The 20726-nt window shown below is 32.3% G+C and overlaps 1 protein-coding gene across 5 annotated transcripts in view; it reads left to right on the top strand.

Moving 5' to 3' along the window:
- Window positions 1-20726, top strand: part of LOC145686285 (protein argonaute-2-like) — a 279317-nt gene that overhangs the window by 142239 nt on the left and 116352 nt on the right. For all 5 annotated transcript variants that reach the window (XM_081759418.1, XM_081759417.1, XM_081759419.1 and 2 more), the window contains exons 11-12: window positions 4393-4486; window positions 15826-15958. In XM_081759418.1, coding sequence (XP_081615544.1) covers window positions 4393-4486; window positions 15826-15958 — 227 coding nt within the window. The remainder of the gene's footprint in view (window positions 1-4392; window positions 4487-15825; window positions 15959-20726) is intronic.

Below are 20726 nucleotides of genomic sequence, written 5' to 3'. Positions count from 1 at the left end.
ACGTCTGAAAAGGGAAAGAGCAATTTTTATACTATTAAAATTTTCGTTTCTTTGGATACTGTATTTAAACTTTTCACTTAAAAGAAGGGAACAAGTGTTTCAGAGTTTTCGAAAATTCCTCTTCTAAATAGAAAAATGGAGTCAATTTTTACAATATTAAAATTTCGATTGTATATTATTAAACTCTATTCTTTTCGTTCGAAGAACGGGCACTTCCGCTAGTAATAGTATAATTTATTGTACGCTATTCTGCAATACTAAGTTTTGTATTATTACGTTGATACTTGTTGTTATGAGTGAAATAGAGATTTCGAAGCTGTGTTTGAAAAGTGAACTGTTAATAGAAGTCCATTTTTACTTGTTTACTTGAAGCAGTAATACTCCATGTGAAACAGAAACATTGTTATATTTTTCTTGCATTATATAGTCGACTGCAAAAGAATATATTGGGTGAATCACCATTACCGACAAGTATTTCAGTACCTATTTCGAAACTTCCTACTACGTTGCTATTTGCTTACCGTTCAGAATTCATGTTTTCTTTCATGTCTCAATGTGGTCGAGCAGTGGATCGTTTATGTTGTACAGGAGTAGCGTAGAACAAATTTCAAAACTGCAGTTTCTTCGGTTCTCAGTCAATTCATGTGATATTAATTTCATCTTTTGTAGTTTCTCCAGATGCAGCTGTTAAATGACCAACATTGAATTCTCCCGCAACCTCTGTTTTTGTCTTTCGTGGACCTGCTTCAGTGATCTCCAATTCGTTATTTTCAACAATAGAAACATCTATGGACTTCATCTTCCAGACTTAGGTCTCTACAACATAATTTTTGGAACCAGCGTTTTACTGTGTTCACACTGCATTTACAGTACACTTCATATGTTTCGAGCGTTTCATGCGCTTCTATTATTTAGTTGTAATTGTTAAAGTGTAGTTGGCGAAAATCACGTTTTGATCAGTGACGGTTCGTAAGGGAAGTCGTACGGTAAAAATTAAAGTTGTATTTCTTGAAACCAAAGGAGTTAATGAGTTGATTTTGTTTTAGCATCCCTTTCAGCAGCGAGGCTATATGAGACGTGGATTTACTGATTAACGTGGAATACGAATAACATGAGCAACCACCGGGAATCGAACCCAGGTCTCCCACGCCAAAGGCTGAAACTAAAGGAATAACTGCTATGTAATGTATTGATTATTGTATAAAACAATTAATACATTAAACAATTCTTTAAGTTTCGAGCGAAAAAATAAAACTTTTTTAAAGATATGAAAACAAAGGACATTTCATATGGCTACTTTATTTGTGCTACACAATCATGCATGCTACTTGTTGTCATGTGCCATTAACTTATTGTGTTTGCTCTGCTTTACAGAGTAGCCCAATATAAGACTTTCCTTAACAGGCACAATATAGTTAGGAATTCAGTAGTAGACAACTTAAAAATGAACAATACTAATGGATTATAAAGAACCCAACTTGAAGTCAAACACAGATACCGTGCGTCGTACGAAGATGAGTAAAATCTTATTTAAAATATTCAAAATGAATAAGATTTGAACATTGAAAAATTTACGCGTGAATAAACAACAAACTCAGGTTTGAAGTAGTACTTAAAAATAATTCTCGATACTGATAATGTGTTGAAAGAAACAATCTCTACATTTTACATTATAAGTTACAGTAAACGCAATAAGCCAAGCCTTAGTTGATGATAAGCTTAATGGTTGATGATAGTATTTTAGTGTAATTTAATAACGCACCACGCGCCATACGATGAGGCGCAAAACCTTCATGTAAAGTATTAGATGTCTCAAGAAGTTTACGAAAAAAAAAAAAAAGCGAATAGTAGGTTACTAAGGAATATTAATTATTTGAAACATTGAACAAACTTGTAAGAAGAATGCTTTCTTTCGCACTGCGTGTCCCACCTGTCTTTCATAATACAATTCCACTATGTAGGTTGTTTACACTACTGAACAAAAAATCTGTGTTTGACTCGTACTACCATTGTTTATATAGGCAGTCGATCACAGACAAATCCGAAGTTGAATGAAATCACAGCAGAAATATGCAGATAATCAATAAAAACAAATGTTGGAATGACAGTTCACTTTTTATTATTTTATTCACTTTTAATTTACATATTTTGATCTATTTCTGTTGAAGCTGGAAAAGATAGGAATCTATATTACAAATTAAAAAACGAAAATTAAAATATATTCTAAAACGAGCTGAAGTATCAGTTCTTACTTCAGTGGAGACAAAAATGAATGAAAAATATTTGAAACGCATACAATTAATCGATTTCTGGATGTGGAAATTCATTGATTCTAATTCGAATTCATAGAGTTTAAGAAAATTATATCCTAAGTCGACAACTTCCAATCCAGCAGAAAAAAGGAAAAATCGTCCAGTCATTAGCTTTTGCCATATTAAATGTGTGCAAGTGAATGGGATGAGAATCGATATGTTTGAAAAACGAAAAAAGATTCCTTGTATGACTTCTGCGTCCATTGCATTGAATTCGTCTCTCACTCATTCGGAATTGGATTTCTTAGCTTTCGTGCACATTGATAGATACATAACTATTCTGTATTATCAATGTCTTTCATATATAATGGTTAACAAGAAACACATAATAATAGTCAAATTGTCTCTTTCCCCAAAATTTTGGTGTGGAAATTCCTATTGTGGAAATGAATGCAAATATCGCTATGTACAAAATTTATCCAGTTTAATGATTTACAAAGAATCCGGCCCCGTCCTTGATATTAAATTCGCCCTTCATTCCAAGGAGTGTTATTTTCAGTATTCGTGGAAGGTGAAAGAGGTATTCGTATTCTGTGTATCAAACACAACCATATACCAAATTTTCATGCATTTATGTCTAGTGATAAATAAAATAAAATAAAAATAAAAATAAAAATAAAAACGATAGCTCTTCCTGTATCCGGTTTATATTGATATGCTAAATTCGTGGAATGAACGAGGTATTCATATATCAGAAAGTCTCAATATGCCAAATTTTATTTCTTTGTCTCACGCGTTTTCTGTTTTGGTTTTGTCCTCTATTCTCTTTGAAATGGAACTTTTTCAATTCATGTAAGTAAATCTGACTATGTTAAATAATCTCGTGAACTTCACTGGCTATACATCCAGTGGCTTAAAATATCCATTCCTTTCTACCTACATCCATCAAATTGAATTTGTGCATGTGGATGATACATTCTCATTCTGTGTATCGAAAAACTCACATCTACCAAAAAACTCTCATTCTGTGTATTTACGTTGCACTGATAAAATGCTACATGTAATAAGAATAAAATGTTGCACGTATAATAAGATTATCACACAAGCTGCTCCCAACTTTTAGTATGGATTATAATGGATTTCAAAATGGAATTAGTTTATGACTATCGTAAGAGTTCAGTGATTATATTGGTAAAGGTTTAATTGAAATTAGTTCAATATTTTGTGAGAGTGATTGAAGGCCAACTGTTAAGAGTTTGCTATTAATATATAGAGAGATACGGATCATTATCAATTTAACGGAAACATCTTGAGTTGGAACATGTTAGATGGCTTAATTGGAAACGGTCAGGCGTCGACTGCAGCACTAGGCTGTTGATGGAGTTGTATTAGAGCAAACTTTGTATTATATGAGGAGTGCGAAAGATGGTCCAACACCATATTAAGCTTGCGAAAAATGGTCCAACGCCATATTAATCTTGCAAGTTGTACATTTTTCAAGCATATTTATTAAATGAATAAGTATCTGTAATGTATTATGTGTTAGATCTTCAATTAAAATGTTTTTTGTTAGAGATAATCATGTAACTGTTAAAAGTAGCTACTGTGAATATTGTCTAAGGTTTTTTCAGGACGCGTATTTTGATAATTAAACTGTTCCTCACACATGCATTCTTTCTCACATACTCAGCACACATAAACAAAGGGACCTGTGGCATGTTTCACTATCCAGAGGTGATGTAGTAAGTAGTGAAGAAGGTCTTGTTTTGTCCCAGAGCATCCGCGAATTACATAGATTTAAGTCTTCTCGTAATTTTAAACCCACGTCAATACTATCATAATCTCAGTGTTATGTAAATTTTGAAGTGTAATCAACCAATCAAAATAGTTTGTTGACAATATCCTGACATCTTAGTTTGTAACAGTAGAAGTTATTTGTTCACTGGTAGTTGTAAGTTCATAATACATAAGCGTATGGAGAAAGGCTATTTTTAGATACGTAAAAATGTAGAAAGCGCCAATGTATAATATGGAGCAGCATGATCTCTTGGTTAATCTTACAGGAAAGAATAATTAATAAAATTAAAACCATATTATTTTGTAAAGAACTATTTTGTATACTGCTTCTAATTTATTACAGGATTGAAAGTTGAAAGGTATATGATACCTGGTGATCCTACGTCAAAGCGAAAATATATCGTTAGGGATGTTAAAAGACCAGCTTCAGTAGAAAAGTAAGTATTTTAGCTTTCTTTCTATAAAGCATAAAATAAAATAATAATAAGCTGTAGTAGTGGCAGTTACAAAAATAGTCCAGATCATATAAGAAACAACAAAACTCATATAAGATATAAGATAAGATTATATAAGAAGAAAAATTCAGACTATAATAAATATTTTCCCAACTTAACTAATGTGATTTCAAAAATACTAATTGTTAATGCATTTATTTATTTATTTAGAAAAAAATGGATGGCATTTTTTTCTATTCCTACATCAGTATTAACTAATAGGCTTGTATTTATTTATGTACTTGTTTAATTTATACATGAATATAAAATTTAACACTGCTTGCTGTTTGAGTTGGAAAGAAAAGAGGCGGCAATTTTCCTAGGAGTCTGCGTAAAATAATAGTAAAGAAAATGTTCAAAAGAAAGGTGGTATGTTTTCTTTACTCTCAAACTTACGTGCACATAAGCGCCCATATAGAACGTACGTAGTATATACACATCGACCCACATATAGGAGCTCTGATTTTGTTCCCTAGCTCTTTCTACTTACCGCCTGAGACGTACTATACGTTAGTCTGGGATAACAATAAACGACAGTCGGAAAGTTTCAGACTTGAACTTCAGATTTGATCAGAGAGGCGAAGTGGTATTGGGCTTACATTTTGTGCATTCAACATAGTTCCCTTCGTTCAATCAATTTTTGCAGTTATCATCCTCCTCCTCCTCCTGTAAAGACCAAGCATTGTCTCTTCAACTATAGATGTTTTTCTCCTGTTTCGTATTTCAATGTTGAAGTGGGATATACAGACAGTTTCATTTAATATGTGCTTCCCAGAGTCTGAAAGTCTTGGTCGTCCTTTACACTTCTTTCCCAATATTTTTGCTTCGTAATTTTTATTATGAGGCAGTTGTCTTATCAGGTGACGGATTATAGCTTTTCTCTTCCTTGTTATCTTCAACACGTTTCTGCTTTCATTTACTTCTTTCAGCACATTCGTGTTGCTTTTTTTCTCTGTCCAGCTGGTTCTATTCAGTCTCGTTCAAAACCACATTTCAGCAGATTCTAATTTCGGTCATCCTTGGTTTTCCAATTTCCATATTTCATTTCCGTATGTCAAAACATACCAAACATAAATGTTTATAAATTGTTTTCTTGTTCGAGGGCTTAAATACTTATTCGTAACAAGACTTACCTTATTTTCGAAGACCGATTTTTCCATCACAGTCCTTTTTATTACTTCCCTCTTACAACTATTTTTATTGGTGATACTGCTGCCAAAATAAAAATTCATCCATTTTCCTCACCGATAATAAAATAATTAAAATCGCCATCATTGGAGAAATATTTGTCATTCACGCGTATTTTCAATGCAAGGGAGATATGATAGGACATCTGAAGTTGTCAAGACGGGTAATATGGCAGATTTGAAGAAGCTCGAAGACACGCTCATGAAATTGTTGTGGAACAGAGTGGCAGAGTGCATTTTCTCAAGAAAGAAAGAAAAAAAAACTCTTTCCAATTTGCTATGGCGTTTTAACTGGATCGGTTGTCTTTAGCGCTGCAGTAATTTCGATGATAATAAACATTAATAATTTGTCCTTTGGGTAGGAAATCGGTAAGAAAACATCGACTGAATTACTTACCCTGCGGAGTGTTGGGAACAAAATTTCTTTAGAGATATGCGATTATTACACATGTGTCTCAGACGAGACACTCTTTAGCATTCTTTATCCACCGCCAAGTGTTTGGAAACGAGTATGTATCAACCATGCACTTGTCATGTCCTCGTGAATGGTGACTTGTACATTGGAAAACGGTGTAAGATAGTTTACCTTATCAGATAATGATGCAGTGTTAACTAAGGGCCTGCAAATTTAGTTTCCCGTTTTCAAACTAACCACAACTAAACCCATTACAAAAACTAACCTACAAGATTAATTCTGTCCTCATACTATATGAATTGGAATATATTCATTAAGTACGAAAATTCAGACAATGATAGATTCCATCTTCCTTTTTACAACAATGTTTTTAAACATATTTGAATTAGGGTAGACTCATGACTAACCGGTTTAATGTAGTGGAAAGGCAGGCCGATAACAAATAAGGTGAATAGACCGGAACTCTCTAACTCGCTTCTTGCTCTACCTACACCATTAATACCACTTGTTATACCAAAACTCGCTTTTATTCACATTTTCTGACCTCTTAGAACAGGCCAGTTTGATATGTACTGTAAAAAAAAAAAAAAAAAAAAAAAAAAAAAAAAAAAAAAAAAATCAAGAAGAAACATACTGTTCACATTGTGGGATAAATTTTATAATGCCGTAACTTGTACTGAGAAACAATCAGTGATGTATACTTTACAGTATGTATCAACTTTAAAATAGAGCTAACATTAACGTAAGACATAGACTTTTCTTTCTTTCTTTTTTTTTTTTTTTTTTTTTAAATAATCTTGTTTTAATCTTTTCGTGATAATTTAATCTTCTTTTCGTTGATAAATTACTACATTGGTGCTAAAAGGTAAGCCTAAGATAAAAGAGTCAAAACTTTACAGTTTTTGGTTTTTGAAAAAGTCTTTGATGGATGACTTCTCCTTTTTTAATTCTCTTCCACGACGCAGTGCTTCTCTATTTACACAAGTAGATATCAGTGGACGCCGCATCCTCCAGCGGACTAATGTACTGCAGCGCAGGTTCAATCATCTTGAACCATTCCGAATGTAAAATGAGATTTTTTCTCGTCTAAAGATGCCTCCTTCTTGTCTTCTATGAAAGCGTTAAATGTCGAGTAGATCGAAAAAAAAAAATCATTACAGAGTGTTCTTTTGGGACTAGACAATAATACTCAGATCGGACAGTAACGGATGGATAGTCTAGAGTCTACTGTACGTGTTCCTAAAATTTTGGTCAGGTATAATTTAACAATGAAGATTCTATGAAGTAAAGGACTTGATATCGGAGTTGATTGATTTGCAATCAGTCAAAGTGATCTAAATCGAAAGATTTTTATAAAAAGAAATATGTGATTTAAATCAAATTTATTTTGCCTAAAAATGGAATAAAATGTATTATAGTATTTCTCACTACTCTGGGATATTAATTGAATGTAAGTTTCAAACTAATAGCTTAATCCGTGCCATGTAATGATAGTATCTTAATAAAGCAAGTTTTTTAAAAAATGTAAATTTTTACATGAACGTTTATAGACAAAGAATCTTGTTAAAATAAATATCATTTAATCATTTCGTATTGTTTAGGAGACTTCAGAAGATAGCTTGAATTCATTCAACATTCAGTACTCACAATGTTTAGTTCAGAATTGAGACTGTTTGACATGGTAATATATATGATATATTTTTTAACAATTTAATACTGTGAAAATGAATTACAAAATTAATAGTTATCATTTATAGATGTTGAGACTTCTTGTGATAACGAACTCACGTTACATAAGGAAAACACGATGTAATCATTTAATAACTAAAATAATTACAATGATGCAGATTGAGAACGGTCCGGATTACAGGTGGAAATATTAGGATAAAATATATTACTTTACAAATAAAGAATAATATCCAAGGAACTCATTTATACAACCAGCAAATCTGTAATTAGAGTAATAAGGTACAGTAATATTGACCTGCATAAGAGAAACACTAACACGTCTTTTGTACTCTAACACTTCATAAGCACTTGTCTGAAGTATTGTAAAGCTGTGTGAATTCGACGCCTTTACATTATGCCCTCGCTTGCCTTTGTTTCCTCAGCCCGTGCACCTCCCTGTTATGAAAGAAATGTCCTCACCCAACTTGTTTAGCGAAATGGCAGTCTCCTAACAGAGTAAATGTATTTAACGCATCAAGAGATTTGCTTGCCCAAAAATAAACACTAGTTTCCAGTCACATTTGTATGCTGGGAAGTTGTTAATGTGAACGAAAAGATTAAATCTGTCAGCATTATGCAAGATTTCAAGTACCATAATAAATGCTTTAAAAATCAATCGATCTATTAGTTATTTGGCATCAATGAGGCTTGCTTGACCATTTTGAATTTTTAAAGATTTTTAAAATACTATTACCTTATACGTTGGCAGCATATTTAAAAAAAAAAAAAAAAAAAAAAAGAGAGAGAGAGAGAGAGAGAGAGATTTACTCTGCCATTTTGTGAGTGGAGGTCATTTTTGTTGAGCACTGTGTGCGTAAACTTGTATATCTTAGAACTGTGGGATGTTGAAAAACATTCCAACAAACACCATTTTCTTTAGCAGTTTCTCTTTTAATTTTGCCTCTTAGCATGAGAAGCCTAATTGAACCCTAATAGGTGAAAATTACTCGCTAAATTTATCAGTTTAGTATCGAAATTTAACAAATTCTATATTTTAGAGCTGAGGTTTGTAAAGAAGAGTGAAATATCAAAGTTGATTTTTTTTTATTACAATTCCATATGTTACTGTAGTTACTTTAGTTAAAGTACACTGATAAAATTTCTCCTACAATTTTTATAATTTTCGAAAATTTGAAATTTTTAATTTTTGAAATGTTTGATGCATGATACCTCCAGTGGGGCATAGAATTAATATATATGAAATATGAGAAAATTATAGTAGGAATTTCAGCTGTGATATTTGACTCTGAACGAAGTTGTGAATTTTCAAAAATTCCACGAAAAACATGTTTATGCTGCTCTCAACCATTTGTTTCTGAACCAAATACTTAACCAACTTAAAAAATAATATTTTAGAACACGTTGTTTTAATTTATTATTTCTATTTTAATGTTGAATGAGCTTACAACATTCAAATAGAGAAAGTTAGTTTTAAAAATTAAACAAAATTGATGACCAACAACGAATGAAAATAAAATAAAGTTTTAGAGGAAATAAAAAAAAATAGAGCATTGGAAATTTTGAAATTGATTATTATAATTGAATTAATAATAAGTACAGTAGGTAGGACAATGTCTCTGCATATTCATTATAGTGTCAGCCAATTTTAAGAATAGAAAAAAAGTCAAACATTTGGAACCACAAAATAGATTTTGGACTAGAAAAGTTTGTTTGCCTTTTGCAATGGAAAGAATGTCTGTGATGGAGTAGGAGGCACAACAAAGCGTGAAGTAAGTAAAACCAGCTTGCAAAGAACAACAGGAGATCAAATGTTCAATGGAGAGAAAATGTTCCATTTCTGCAAATAAAACATTAAATGTATTACCTACTTCCTTGTCTTAAAAGAATAAATTGATACTCATATCGACCTTAAAACCTGCGAAAATAATTTCACACCTTATCCAGTGTGTTGAGTTAAAAGAACGTTTTAATAACCTATAGGTATTGGCTTGCGAAACGACCAGTAAACAAATGCATTAAAAAGCAGGAAAAGACTTACAAAGCAATAGATAGAGGTTCTGCACGAAACTTTCTCGCCCCAGTTTTTAAAACTAAATCAAGCTATACTGCAATTATTAATAAGACATTTATTTACGAAACACGAAGAAAATTATAACACGTTTCGAAAAATTTCGTTTGAGGAAAAGTAGCCCCTTCTTGAGTTTTTTCAAGATATCTATACCATTTAGTAGAATTATTAATGAAATATTTGTTTATGAATTACCAACAAAATTATATAAGTCTTATGTAAGGAAATGTCTAAAAAATTGTCAAGAGCAAACTACTCCTTATGAATAGTTTCATGACAAACGATTTATGCATGTTTATAGCTTGTTTATAGGATTATTAATAAAATATTTACCTGTGATACATGAACTAAATCACCTGATTAATTTTGAGAGCGTTTTGGAAAACTCACTCTCAAGAGTATATTATTCGTTGTGGATTTTTTAGAAAAAAAAATGAGTTACGCCATATTGTAAGGTTATTAGTAAAACATTTACATGTAATATGTAAGTAAAGAGTATGTGTGCTATCGTTAGGAAAATCCAACAACCTCTTAGTTAACACTGTCTTTTGTTATCATACTGTTCACAAACAGGCTTATATAACAGTATCTTGTAGTAAAATAAGCTCTTAATTATTTGGAAACGAATGACACTTTTTAGCGCTACAAAGGTTACTTTATCTTTTTTCTCGAAAACTACATATTAGAATTTACCCTCACGCATGTTATCTTGTTCACTCAGTGTTATCTATCGACTCTATACTTTATATTTGGACAATATTTTAGTTCAACAGAAATTAGAATTTCAGATTTTATGGTAATTTTAGGCGGTATCTCATTAACCATACTGTGCTGTTGTCTTCCTAGTATCATAATGAAGAGCTTAATGAGAGTATAATTTAGAATCAGTTTCACTTCAATAAGTAGAATGGTTCTCGTACAGCATATTTTTTTAGGTTTACAAATTAATTAGTTTTTCTCCAATTTTCGGAAAGTAACTCTACTTATTGATTTTTCCGAGAAAAATGGCTCATATCACAATATGTGGTCATTAGTGAAATTTTCATGTATAAAATATGAACAAAATCGTTATAGCCATTTTTGGGAAAAATCCCAATTTTGTATTTACATCTTTCAGTAAATTACCAATATTTTTGGGGGAGTACGAAGATAATTATAAAAGCTCGTCTGGAGAACTTTATAAAAAGTTTATGTTTCAAATATGATGGAGATGTGTTAAACAGTAAGGCATCTAGGCAAATGTACATACATCGAAATGAACGAACGGACAGATGGACATTCTAAAAAGTAATTTTTCGGTGTGTATGGACCATGAAACGTGTAAACCGTTAAAATCTCAATCGCCATAGATTTTTCTCTCCTGTCGTCTCTTGAAACTAAGAATCGAAAATCCTACCAAATAATATATAATAATAATAATAATAATAATAATAATAATAATAATAATAATAATAATAATAATAATAATAATAATAATAATGATGATGATAACAATCATCATCATCTAGAAGACTCTAAAAGCTTCATGTTTACGGTGGAAACAGAAGAAAAAATGTCAAACATCTTGTCCTACTACTTACATTGTATTATTGGAGAAATTAAAAAATAATTGATACTTTAAAATACCGATATGATTTTTATATTTTAAAAAATATGATAAATTCCGCCAACTAAACAAATATCACTTCAAATAAATGCACTTTCAGCCGCCTTGAGTTATTTCTAGTGCTAACCTCGTTAACTTATATCATTTGTTTAATCTCAAATTAGTATTTAAAGTCTGTTCTCAGAAATTGGATACAGCAAATGTACAAATGGATGATTACATTAGTTTGTGAAATTAAAATTATCTACTGTTCAGCGTGAAATTGAGCTTGTTTTACGCTCAAACTCACCTATGTCGAGTTAAACTCAATCCAACGCTCACATTTTCAAAACGAGTTAGGTCATGATAAAACTCACGAAAAACAAGCGCGCTCTAATGATCTAGCTCAAATGAGCGCGCTTATTTACAACCCTGAATAAAATCTATACGCTTCTAACACTTCCTTCTTGTCCTGGGTTCGATTCCCGATGAGGAACTTGGTCGGAAAGGTTTAAAAGCTTCTTCTGGCCAGCGATTCTGAGTGAGACGTTTCCTGGGTCTTCCTCATTCACACCAGGCAAATGCTGGAATGGTGCGTAGCTTCCTTTCTTCCTCATTCCTCTTTCTTCCCCACTTCCCGGGTAGTGTGATCGCTGAGGGACATCATCCCTTATACGTGACGGGCTTAAAAGGTCATAGATGTTGAATGCTCAGAACTGTATTTTCTAATTCCTTGCGCTGCTTTCGAATTGTGCAAAGCGTATTTCTGCCAACTACTAAAATATCTTACGTAGTACATTATTTCTACTAACTCCTGAAACAACTTACATATTGTGCTGTTATCGTGGTAATCCTCAATGTACAAGGTGGGAACAAAACTGGTAAACCGGGAAGTCCGGGAGTACTGTTAAAAGTCAGGAAATTTCGAAGAATACAATTTTATAAACATTTAAAATGAAAATTTTAAGATGATCTTTCGTGCCAACTTCAGATTTAAAAAGCGTACCTACGTTTTCCACTGATCATTAATAAGAGACTTACGTTCTGTAGTTGTGTGCATTATATTTTGCTTTCGCTTGTGTAGTAAACTATTAGTGAATCATCCACAAAATCTAGTTGGAACAACGATCCAAGAGTAAACTTATTTTCTATGCACACATAATTCCAATCTATTTTCATTCCCGCTGGTTTCGATTTTATAAGAGCTTTTTGTTCTGCATTAAGGGAAGGTAGCTAATTACGCAAATGAAAAGAATTTTGGAATACGGTTACGCTTGTTTTAGCATCTGTGTTTTGATTATTTCTAAAGTGCTTATGATCGTACGAAAACTGGTAAAATTGCACATCAGCTAATGCATTGGGCCAGCGGACTTTTGACCTTTAAATATGGGATAGTCTATAGATACCAAAGTGTACTTTCTACTTTTGCTTATAATACAATATTTATTAATTGTTATACATTTATAGCTTCATATTTAATAATTTTCTGTCAATAGTTCTACATTTGTAATGATATATTAATGATGATGTGTGACATAAGTGTAAAAAAATGTAATTTTTATTCTCATTTTAAAATTACTCTCATAAAAATAATACAGGAAATTGCGAATAATATGTATGATACACGAATTCAAATAAAATTTAATTTTTTCTCTGTTCAAACATTCTTTGAGCCAAATTTTTGTATGCTTTTTCTCAATAACAATACGAAATATTCAAAGTATTATAAAACAAGATTCGTTCAGACAAGACATGTAAAAATATTTTGTAACTGGAATGCAGCTTTTGAGAGGAGTTACAAAACTGTTATGAGGGTTGAAGGGTGCCCTGCGGGAACACTCCTCTCAGAAAGTACGTAACAAAGACGTGAGTGAGTTTTTGTATTTAGTGATTCGCAGTGGAATGAAAGAAAATGGGACGATTAGAATTTGCGATGCAAATTATCGGAAAATAATATTCATTTGTTTTCAGTACAGTGTAAAAGTAATGAAGTACGGTTATGCTGTAATTTATGTATGATTAACATATTACGAACGTACGCGAGAAGTATCGTAGTAATAGCAATAACTAACTTTTTCGTAGAAATCTAGACATCTATAATTTATGCACCAGTATTCATGAACATTCTGTTCATGGTGAAATGAAAGAACGGAGTTTCAGGGGAGTGATCTTAATGTGTGTAATTTATATTTGAGGCGCCTAGTATCAAAATCCGCCACATCCATTTACCTTAGTTTCGAGTAATTTTGCAAAACGTGCAGTGAATCTCCATATTTATACGTACTAAGTCCCGTATTTGAACTAGTTTTTTTAGTATGATATACTAAGCTTTTAAACAAAATGAAATTCCGTTATATCAAACATGTAACAAATGATATGTAACTCAATTTTAATGAGAAAAAAAAGTGAATTTGGTGGCTTTTGATTTAAACACCTCAGTTATTCCTGTCTGTTAAAATGCTGAAAGTACCGTATCATTACTATACATTGACAAATATGAAGTGAGTACATACCTTAGACTTACAGATGTTAGTCTAATACAAGTCCAGTAGCTGATACACTTTTGTGTTTCTCTAATGCTGAGATCGGATCCGCAGTTGGATACGGAGTCTTCTTCTTTCTGAGTTTAACGTCGTAACAGCTGCCACTTAAGGAACCCAAGTCGTTTTGTTTTACAACTGGTACTGAGGTCATGTACTTACTGTACTTGTGACGAAATAGTAAGTACGTGTACCTATAGGAATATACGTCTCTTATCATGTTTGTCACTGCGTAAACTTACAATGCGTGGGTTGTATCAGGTAATTGACTTTTGATACATAGAAATAAATTCAAAGACAGAATTACAAAGCAGTTTTTACAAACAAATAATTTATAAGTTAATTACAATTTAGTTTTAAAATATTCAATGTTTCCTTTCACTGTCCTTTGTAAGTTATTTTGAAGAGTAATGAACTATGTATTATTGTAATGAAGTACAATCAGGGACAAATTAGTTTAACGTAGTCTGTGAATGTGCTTAATGTTGACATCCTCATGTAAAACAGATCCTTATTATGTTCGTAGTTGCTGTTCTATAACTTGTTTTCGCTAAAATCTTGGGTTTTAGGACTACAGGAGCAAACAGGTTCCTTCTTGCTGATGGTTTACTATCACGTGTTATATTGAATAAAGGAAACTGATCCAAAGGATCGAGCGTGCTTCAGATTTTGTGCGAGTTTGAACTATTTTACATGCTGGTACTAAAACACAAATTCGGTGAAACAGTCGGCAGAGCGTTCACGTCTGATGCCAAAGTTCCTGCGTTTATACCATGAGTGCGCAATATGGGTTTTTGATGTAAATGAAGGGCAGTGTAAATTTAGACGCGGTTCTATCTCTATGTAAAAGATAATTTGTTTTCAAATTATTTGGCTAAGGTAAAGTAGATACCCTTTATGCTTTTTTAATATTTTATTCTACCTGAGGGTAGAGCCCGCAATATTTTGAAACACTAAAGTAGAATCTATTTATTGAAGTGGTGAATCTGAGATTTCTCAATTTCAGTACTGGAAAGCCACCTTTGCAATTAAATTTCATCACAAATATTTTCGTTTGTCAAACAGTGGAATAGTATTTTTAAATAGATTAATTAATAGAATTATTTACATTTTAGCAAATTAATTCAACATGTAACACGTGTAAAAATTAATAAAATATTAACAGATAACCAGATAGTTTAAACGTATAATAGATAGTAGAATATTTAGAGAACAGAATGTTTGTTTGTTGTTTAACATTGGTTATAATATTTCTTCTGATTTTTCTTATATAATTATGTATAATCAGAAATGACTTATCATTGTGTCGGATACAATCTGAATTTGTCGGATACAATCTGAATTTGTCGGATACAATCTGAATTACGTTTTGGTTTGGAAGAAAGAGGAGAGATGTAGATCGTTTAAGTTATTTTTATAATATTTTCTTCACTGTAACGGTTTAGTAACGTCATTGGATGCATTGTTGTTTTGAACAGACATTAAATTATAGATTAATTTCACAGAATTATTGTAAATTTTATCAACAGTAAGACTTTTTCAAAGAGAAATCATTAACAATCGGCGAAAGTTTATTCTTATAATCAGGAATATAATCGACAAGATACGGCCGATAATAAGCCAATGAACTAACCCAAATACCATCCCAGATTCTATCTGCTGTTAATTATATCTGATTCATTACTTTGACGTATATCTCTTGTTGGACTATTTTACTTAGACGATTGCTTTTCTGTAAGTAGAAAGTGAAATGCATATATTTTTCGAAATTAATGAGAACTTTGTGTTTTTCCTCCAGATTCAGTTTCAACAACAGAATGATAACTGTTCAGGAATATTTCGAGAAAGAGAGAAGAGAGAGGCTGAAATACCCAGATTTACCGTGCTTGCAGGTTGGAAATGTGCAAAAATCAAATTATATCCCCGCAGAGGTAAGAATATATTTGTTCATTTATCATTAGTATTTGTAACTTCCGTTAGTAACGGTACTACTATTTACACTTCAGAAAGGTTATATTCTTCGAAGATGCATATATGTATCCTAATCCTGATCACCTTTTTGTTATCATAACTCACAAATGTGATTTTCGAATTGTTTCGCGAATACTGTGGTTCACATGTTGTGAAACACACATATGTACTATCAAATAGAGAAAATTTTAGAAAAGATGTATTTTATACAAGTATATTTTTGCCTATTTTGCTGGATGGACCTGAAAATTGCCAATAACAATAGAGGATAGCCGAAATATAAAACAAAGAATAGCCACACGAACGAAATTTTTGTAGGAAATTTGAGTCAAGAATAAAATAAGTGGCAGGGTAAGAGTTAATAATAAAAGTAGTAGAAGAAAGACAGAATGGTATGACCATGTTATGGAGTGAAGGAAGAAAAACATCTACAGTGTTAAAATTTGTCAAACAGCAAAAAGTGTGTGTCAAACTTGAGGTTTAAAAAACTTACCGGCTTTGAAAGTAGAAGTTATAATTATTACTGAGTTGAAATGTTTTTTAAAACCAGTTACTACTAATAGACCTCAAAATTCATGTGTACAGTATACACACACCTCCATGAAACAAATACGTAATTTTTCATAAAAAATTCTTGGGAAGATTGATATTCCACTTAGACGTACAAAATCTGTTTTGAGGAGAAAGCGCGACACTAGTGTTTCTAGATAACCTATAAAAAGAACTAGTAATGATCGCATTTCAAAAACAACACGGATGGCTCTATTAACTCCTTCACAACAACTAACTTACGATGCAACCACAAGTTATGGCGACTATAATAGTTATATTACTGCAAAAATGTTCATCATTGTGAGTGCCATTGATATTATATAGTGAGTGTAACCGTTCTCAAGGTTTCTCAATTCCAATTTCTGCTGTGTAGCTTTAACAATATGAATAAACATCTTGGGCGTTGTGTACGAACCAAGCAAAGGTATTTTGCTATGCACATATATTAAAATTAGAAGGTTTTATAACTGAATATATATTATTTATTTAATAACTGGATCAAACAAATAATTATAACTGTAAGAACACATTAAATTCAAACTATGGAAGCGGTATTGTCCACTAAACACTGTAGGCACGACGACCACACGTTCACATCATAGGGACGCACACACACAAAAGCAACTGGTCTAACGGCTCTTTTTTAAAACACACTTGTCCGCCCAAAAGGAAGAAATTCCGAGGGTTGACAAAAGTGAACCCCGAAGCCCTCTGCAGGAGGGGAAAAGTTACTATTTAAGGACCAGATCTTCAAGGCAGAGCGATCGGCCCGAACACGTTGCGATTTTCAATATTTTAAAAAGTCACTTTAGGTATGAAAGTGTAGCTTTGATAAAATAAATTCGTCTCGCCGGATGAATATATATAATTGTGGGAAATGTCTAATGAAACACAGCTACCATAACGAAACATGCTTACTAACAATCTTACATTAATGCAAGAAATAATGACGCCATTTGACTGTAGAACGTTTGGTGATTATTATGATTAGTAGTTAATTCGTGATGTACTCCCCACTGTTGATGCTCTATAACAATTTCAGAAACAGTATTTTCAGGAGGAGGGAATTGACCCAGTTTACTGTTATACTACATTGAATTGTATCGTGAAGATCTGTTAAGGTCAATTTTGATCTATTTTGGGACAATCTCGAGCACTTGTTTATTGAAAAATGTATTAGAGGTGGTGTATGTCAAGTTTCTCTACAGCATGCAAAGTCCAATAACAAATATTTACGAAACGATAAGACAGAAAATGATCCCTGTATACCTTATATAGATATGCATAGTGTGGATGGGTAAACTGTAAATCAGTATTTACCACAAGGAGAATGTATGTGGGTCCAAAATGTTGTAAGCTAGCCTAAGGCTGATGTTCTAAATGCACTAGAAATGCATATTCAGGCTTTTTCATAGAAATTGATTTAGAATAGTCGACATTGTGACATTAGTAGTACGTTAGTATAATGTATCATAGTTCGCGACTTCATGGACGCCCTGTGTATATATTTATTTCTAAATGTAAGTAAAAAAAAGAATTTGAGGAACTTTTTTCATTGGTGTAACTTTAGGATTAATAATATGAGTTTAATATTTTGTCATAAAAGTAATATATGGGAAGTGGTCTTAAAAGATACATGCAATATTATTTTGATATTTTTGTGCATTTTGTCATTAATATTAAATTATTTTAGTCAAGAACTGTGCATTTCATAATTTTTAATTGATTTGGTGTGCTTTCATGGGAACTTTGATGCGGGGAATTTTAATAAAGAAACTCTAGTATTAAATTTCCTAATTTCTTCAAAAATTTTAAGTTTCGAAATTCACCCATGATGTCTTCTTGGCTCAATCTTTGTTTTAGCAGAAATTATTTTTCATTGGAGAATAAAAATCTCAGTTTAGGTAGAGATTTACTCCGGATCTTATCATTGAATCGGTATCCCTTAATTTGTAGAGATTTAAATCTTCTTATTGTGACGTCACTGGTAATCCAATTAGCGCTCTCCTCTTTGATATTGTTTTTCTTGAACCTGGAACCGTATAGCAAGCTAGATGTCAAAAATTTTCTTCATCCAAAAAGGTAAATAAAAGTGTAAAAGTGTAAAATGAACTCAATATACCATTATAAATTGGACTTTAGTGATCTCAAAGAATCCGAATAAGCCACTGAATTTTTGTCGAAATGTTCAAAAAACAGTGAAGCTAAGTGTACGAGCAATTATCTGACATCAATGCAATAGTGGAGGGTCCCTATTAGCTGAATTTCATGGCTGCATCGTCAATGTATTTTTTATACGCCGAAATAAGATCCCTGTTTAAGAGATCTGGTGTATTTATTTATTTATTTATTTATTTATTTGAATCAAGATCCATAGCAGCATTACCCAGGAGATTCGGATTTAACCTGGAGGAATCGACGATAAATGACGAATAAATGAAAGTTGTGCATACAATATTGCAGAAAAGGTGAAACAAAATTGTTGTTTGATGCCTAACTCGGAATTTTAGTTTGGGAACTTAAGTGATTTTCATAATGGTTTTAGTGCTTGTTATTCAATTCATCATGAAGTTAGCATGTGACACAAGCCGGGTTCTAATCTTGTCACTTTCATCAAAACGAATATCCTATGGTAGGAGGAATTCAAAATTTATGATAAAATTTTGAATCTCACGAACCATTAGTCAGAGTGAACTTTATATAAAAAATTCTTACAGAAAGGAAGTTGAGGTGCGTCCCAAGATTTTCGAAGATTCTACCTCTAAAACAAGGACATTTCTGTAACATTTTAATTTCCTATATTTTGTATTCAGAAGATGATGAAAGTGGGGACAGTTGAACCATTTAAAATAAATTTTTAAACACAGCTTGGGCGTTAGATTGAATCATTAGCTCTATATTTGGGTTGAAATGCGTATTCTAAGGCGCGGGGAGAGGTAAATAATATTTCGGTTTCGATCTCTTCATTTCGATTTAAATACGCATCCTAAAAAGATGAAAAATAGGATTGAAAAGTACCTTTCATCTACTTGCAATTAACTCATTGTTCTCATGTTAAGAACAGCCATTCCAGCTAGTTGTTACTACTGTAAGCAGGAAGAAAGATGAAAAATATATTTTAAAAGAAAGAAAGAAAAAAAAAAAAACATTGCTGATTAGAATCATCTTACTACGAAAACCTCTTACTTTTTATTATGATATTATTTTTGTTGTCTTTGTGCGGATAATATGAAACCAAATATTTATATTCGTTCACAATTCGTGCTGATGTACAGGTATATATATATATATATATATATATTGAAAAGGACATATTTATATATATTCACTGTGCAATGCAGTGCAAACGTTTAGCAGTTTGTAAAATGGTAGCATAATCTACAGATATGCTACCTACCGTCTCCCTTGGGTACTGGCTCCTAGAATAGTTCCTAAAGAAACAGTTGACAACAACCTGGTTCAGAGTCCACGTCCTGTTCAAGCACATATTCATAGGAGTAGAGAATAAGTAATTTAACCTGGATAGCCTGGGTTACACCAATTTCCAATGAAGTCTTGTTGCTCTAACAATAACGTACTTTGTAAGCTGAGTATTAAAAATGCGTTTCGAGTTCACTTATCAATTGTCGTATGCAATGGTCGTAACTCTTCAAATCTGTTAACATGTGATTGATACCATATAGTAACGTTAGTCTATGTGAACTATATCATGCCTCTGGCTCGATGTGAATAAGTGAGGCCGTTACGTGCCTCTCTTTATGAGTATCAAACGCGAACTCCCGCTACCACTGACATTCGGGAATATCCCGAGAAAACGCTTTTAGTTGGCAATGTCTTAGGATTTGCTCCGAAAAATACATACATTTTATATTCACAGTCTATGCAAATATAAATATAGTATATTATAGTCCTAGTAACACGTCTTTTTTCCCGTGAGAAAGTAAAGTTTGTTATCAAGATGGAGTAAGTGTTGCAGACCCACTTTAGAAATTCAGTCTTTAACTAATGGATATATTATATGTTAGTCAAATGGAAAACAATTTAATGGAAAAGAATAACGATTGGCAATTCTTGAGAGTAGGCTTTTCATCTGCAGTTCACACGGACTGCAAGCGTTATTCCCATCGCAGTTTAGATAATAAAGCATCAATGTGAAGATCTTTGCACCTGGTCTGT

This window comes from Thermobia domestica, chromosome 5 (assembly GCF_964235325.1).
Source record: "Thermobia domestica chromosome 5, izTheDome1.hap1.1, whole genome shotgun sequence".
Taxonomy (NCBI): Eukaryota; Metazoa; Arthropoda; class Insecta; order Zygentoma; family Lepismatidae; genus Thermobia; species Thermobia domestica.
Note: the sequence above shows the minus strand (reverse complement) of the source record. Positions and strands in the feature narration are given on the sequence as shown.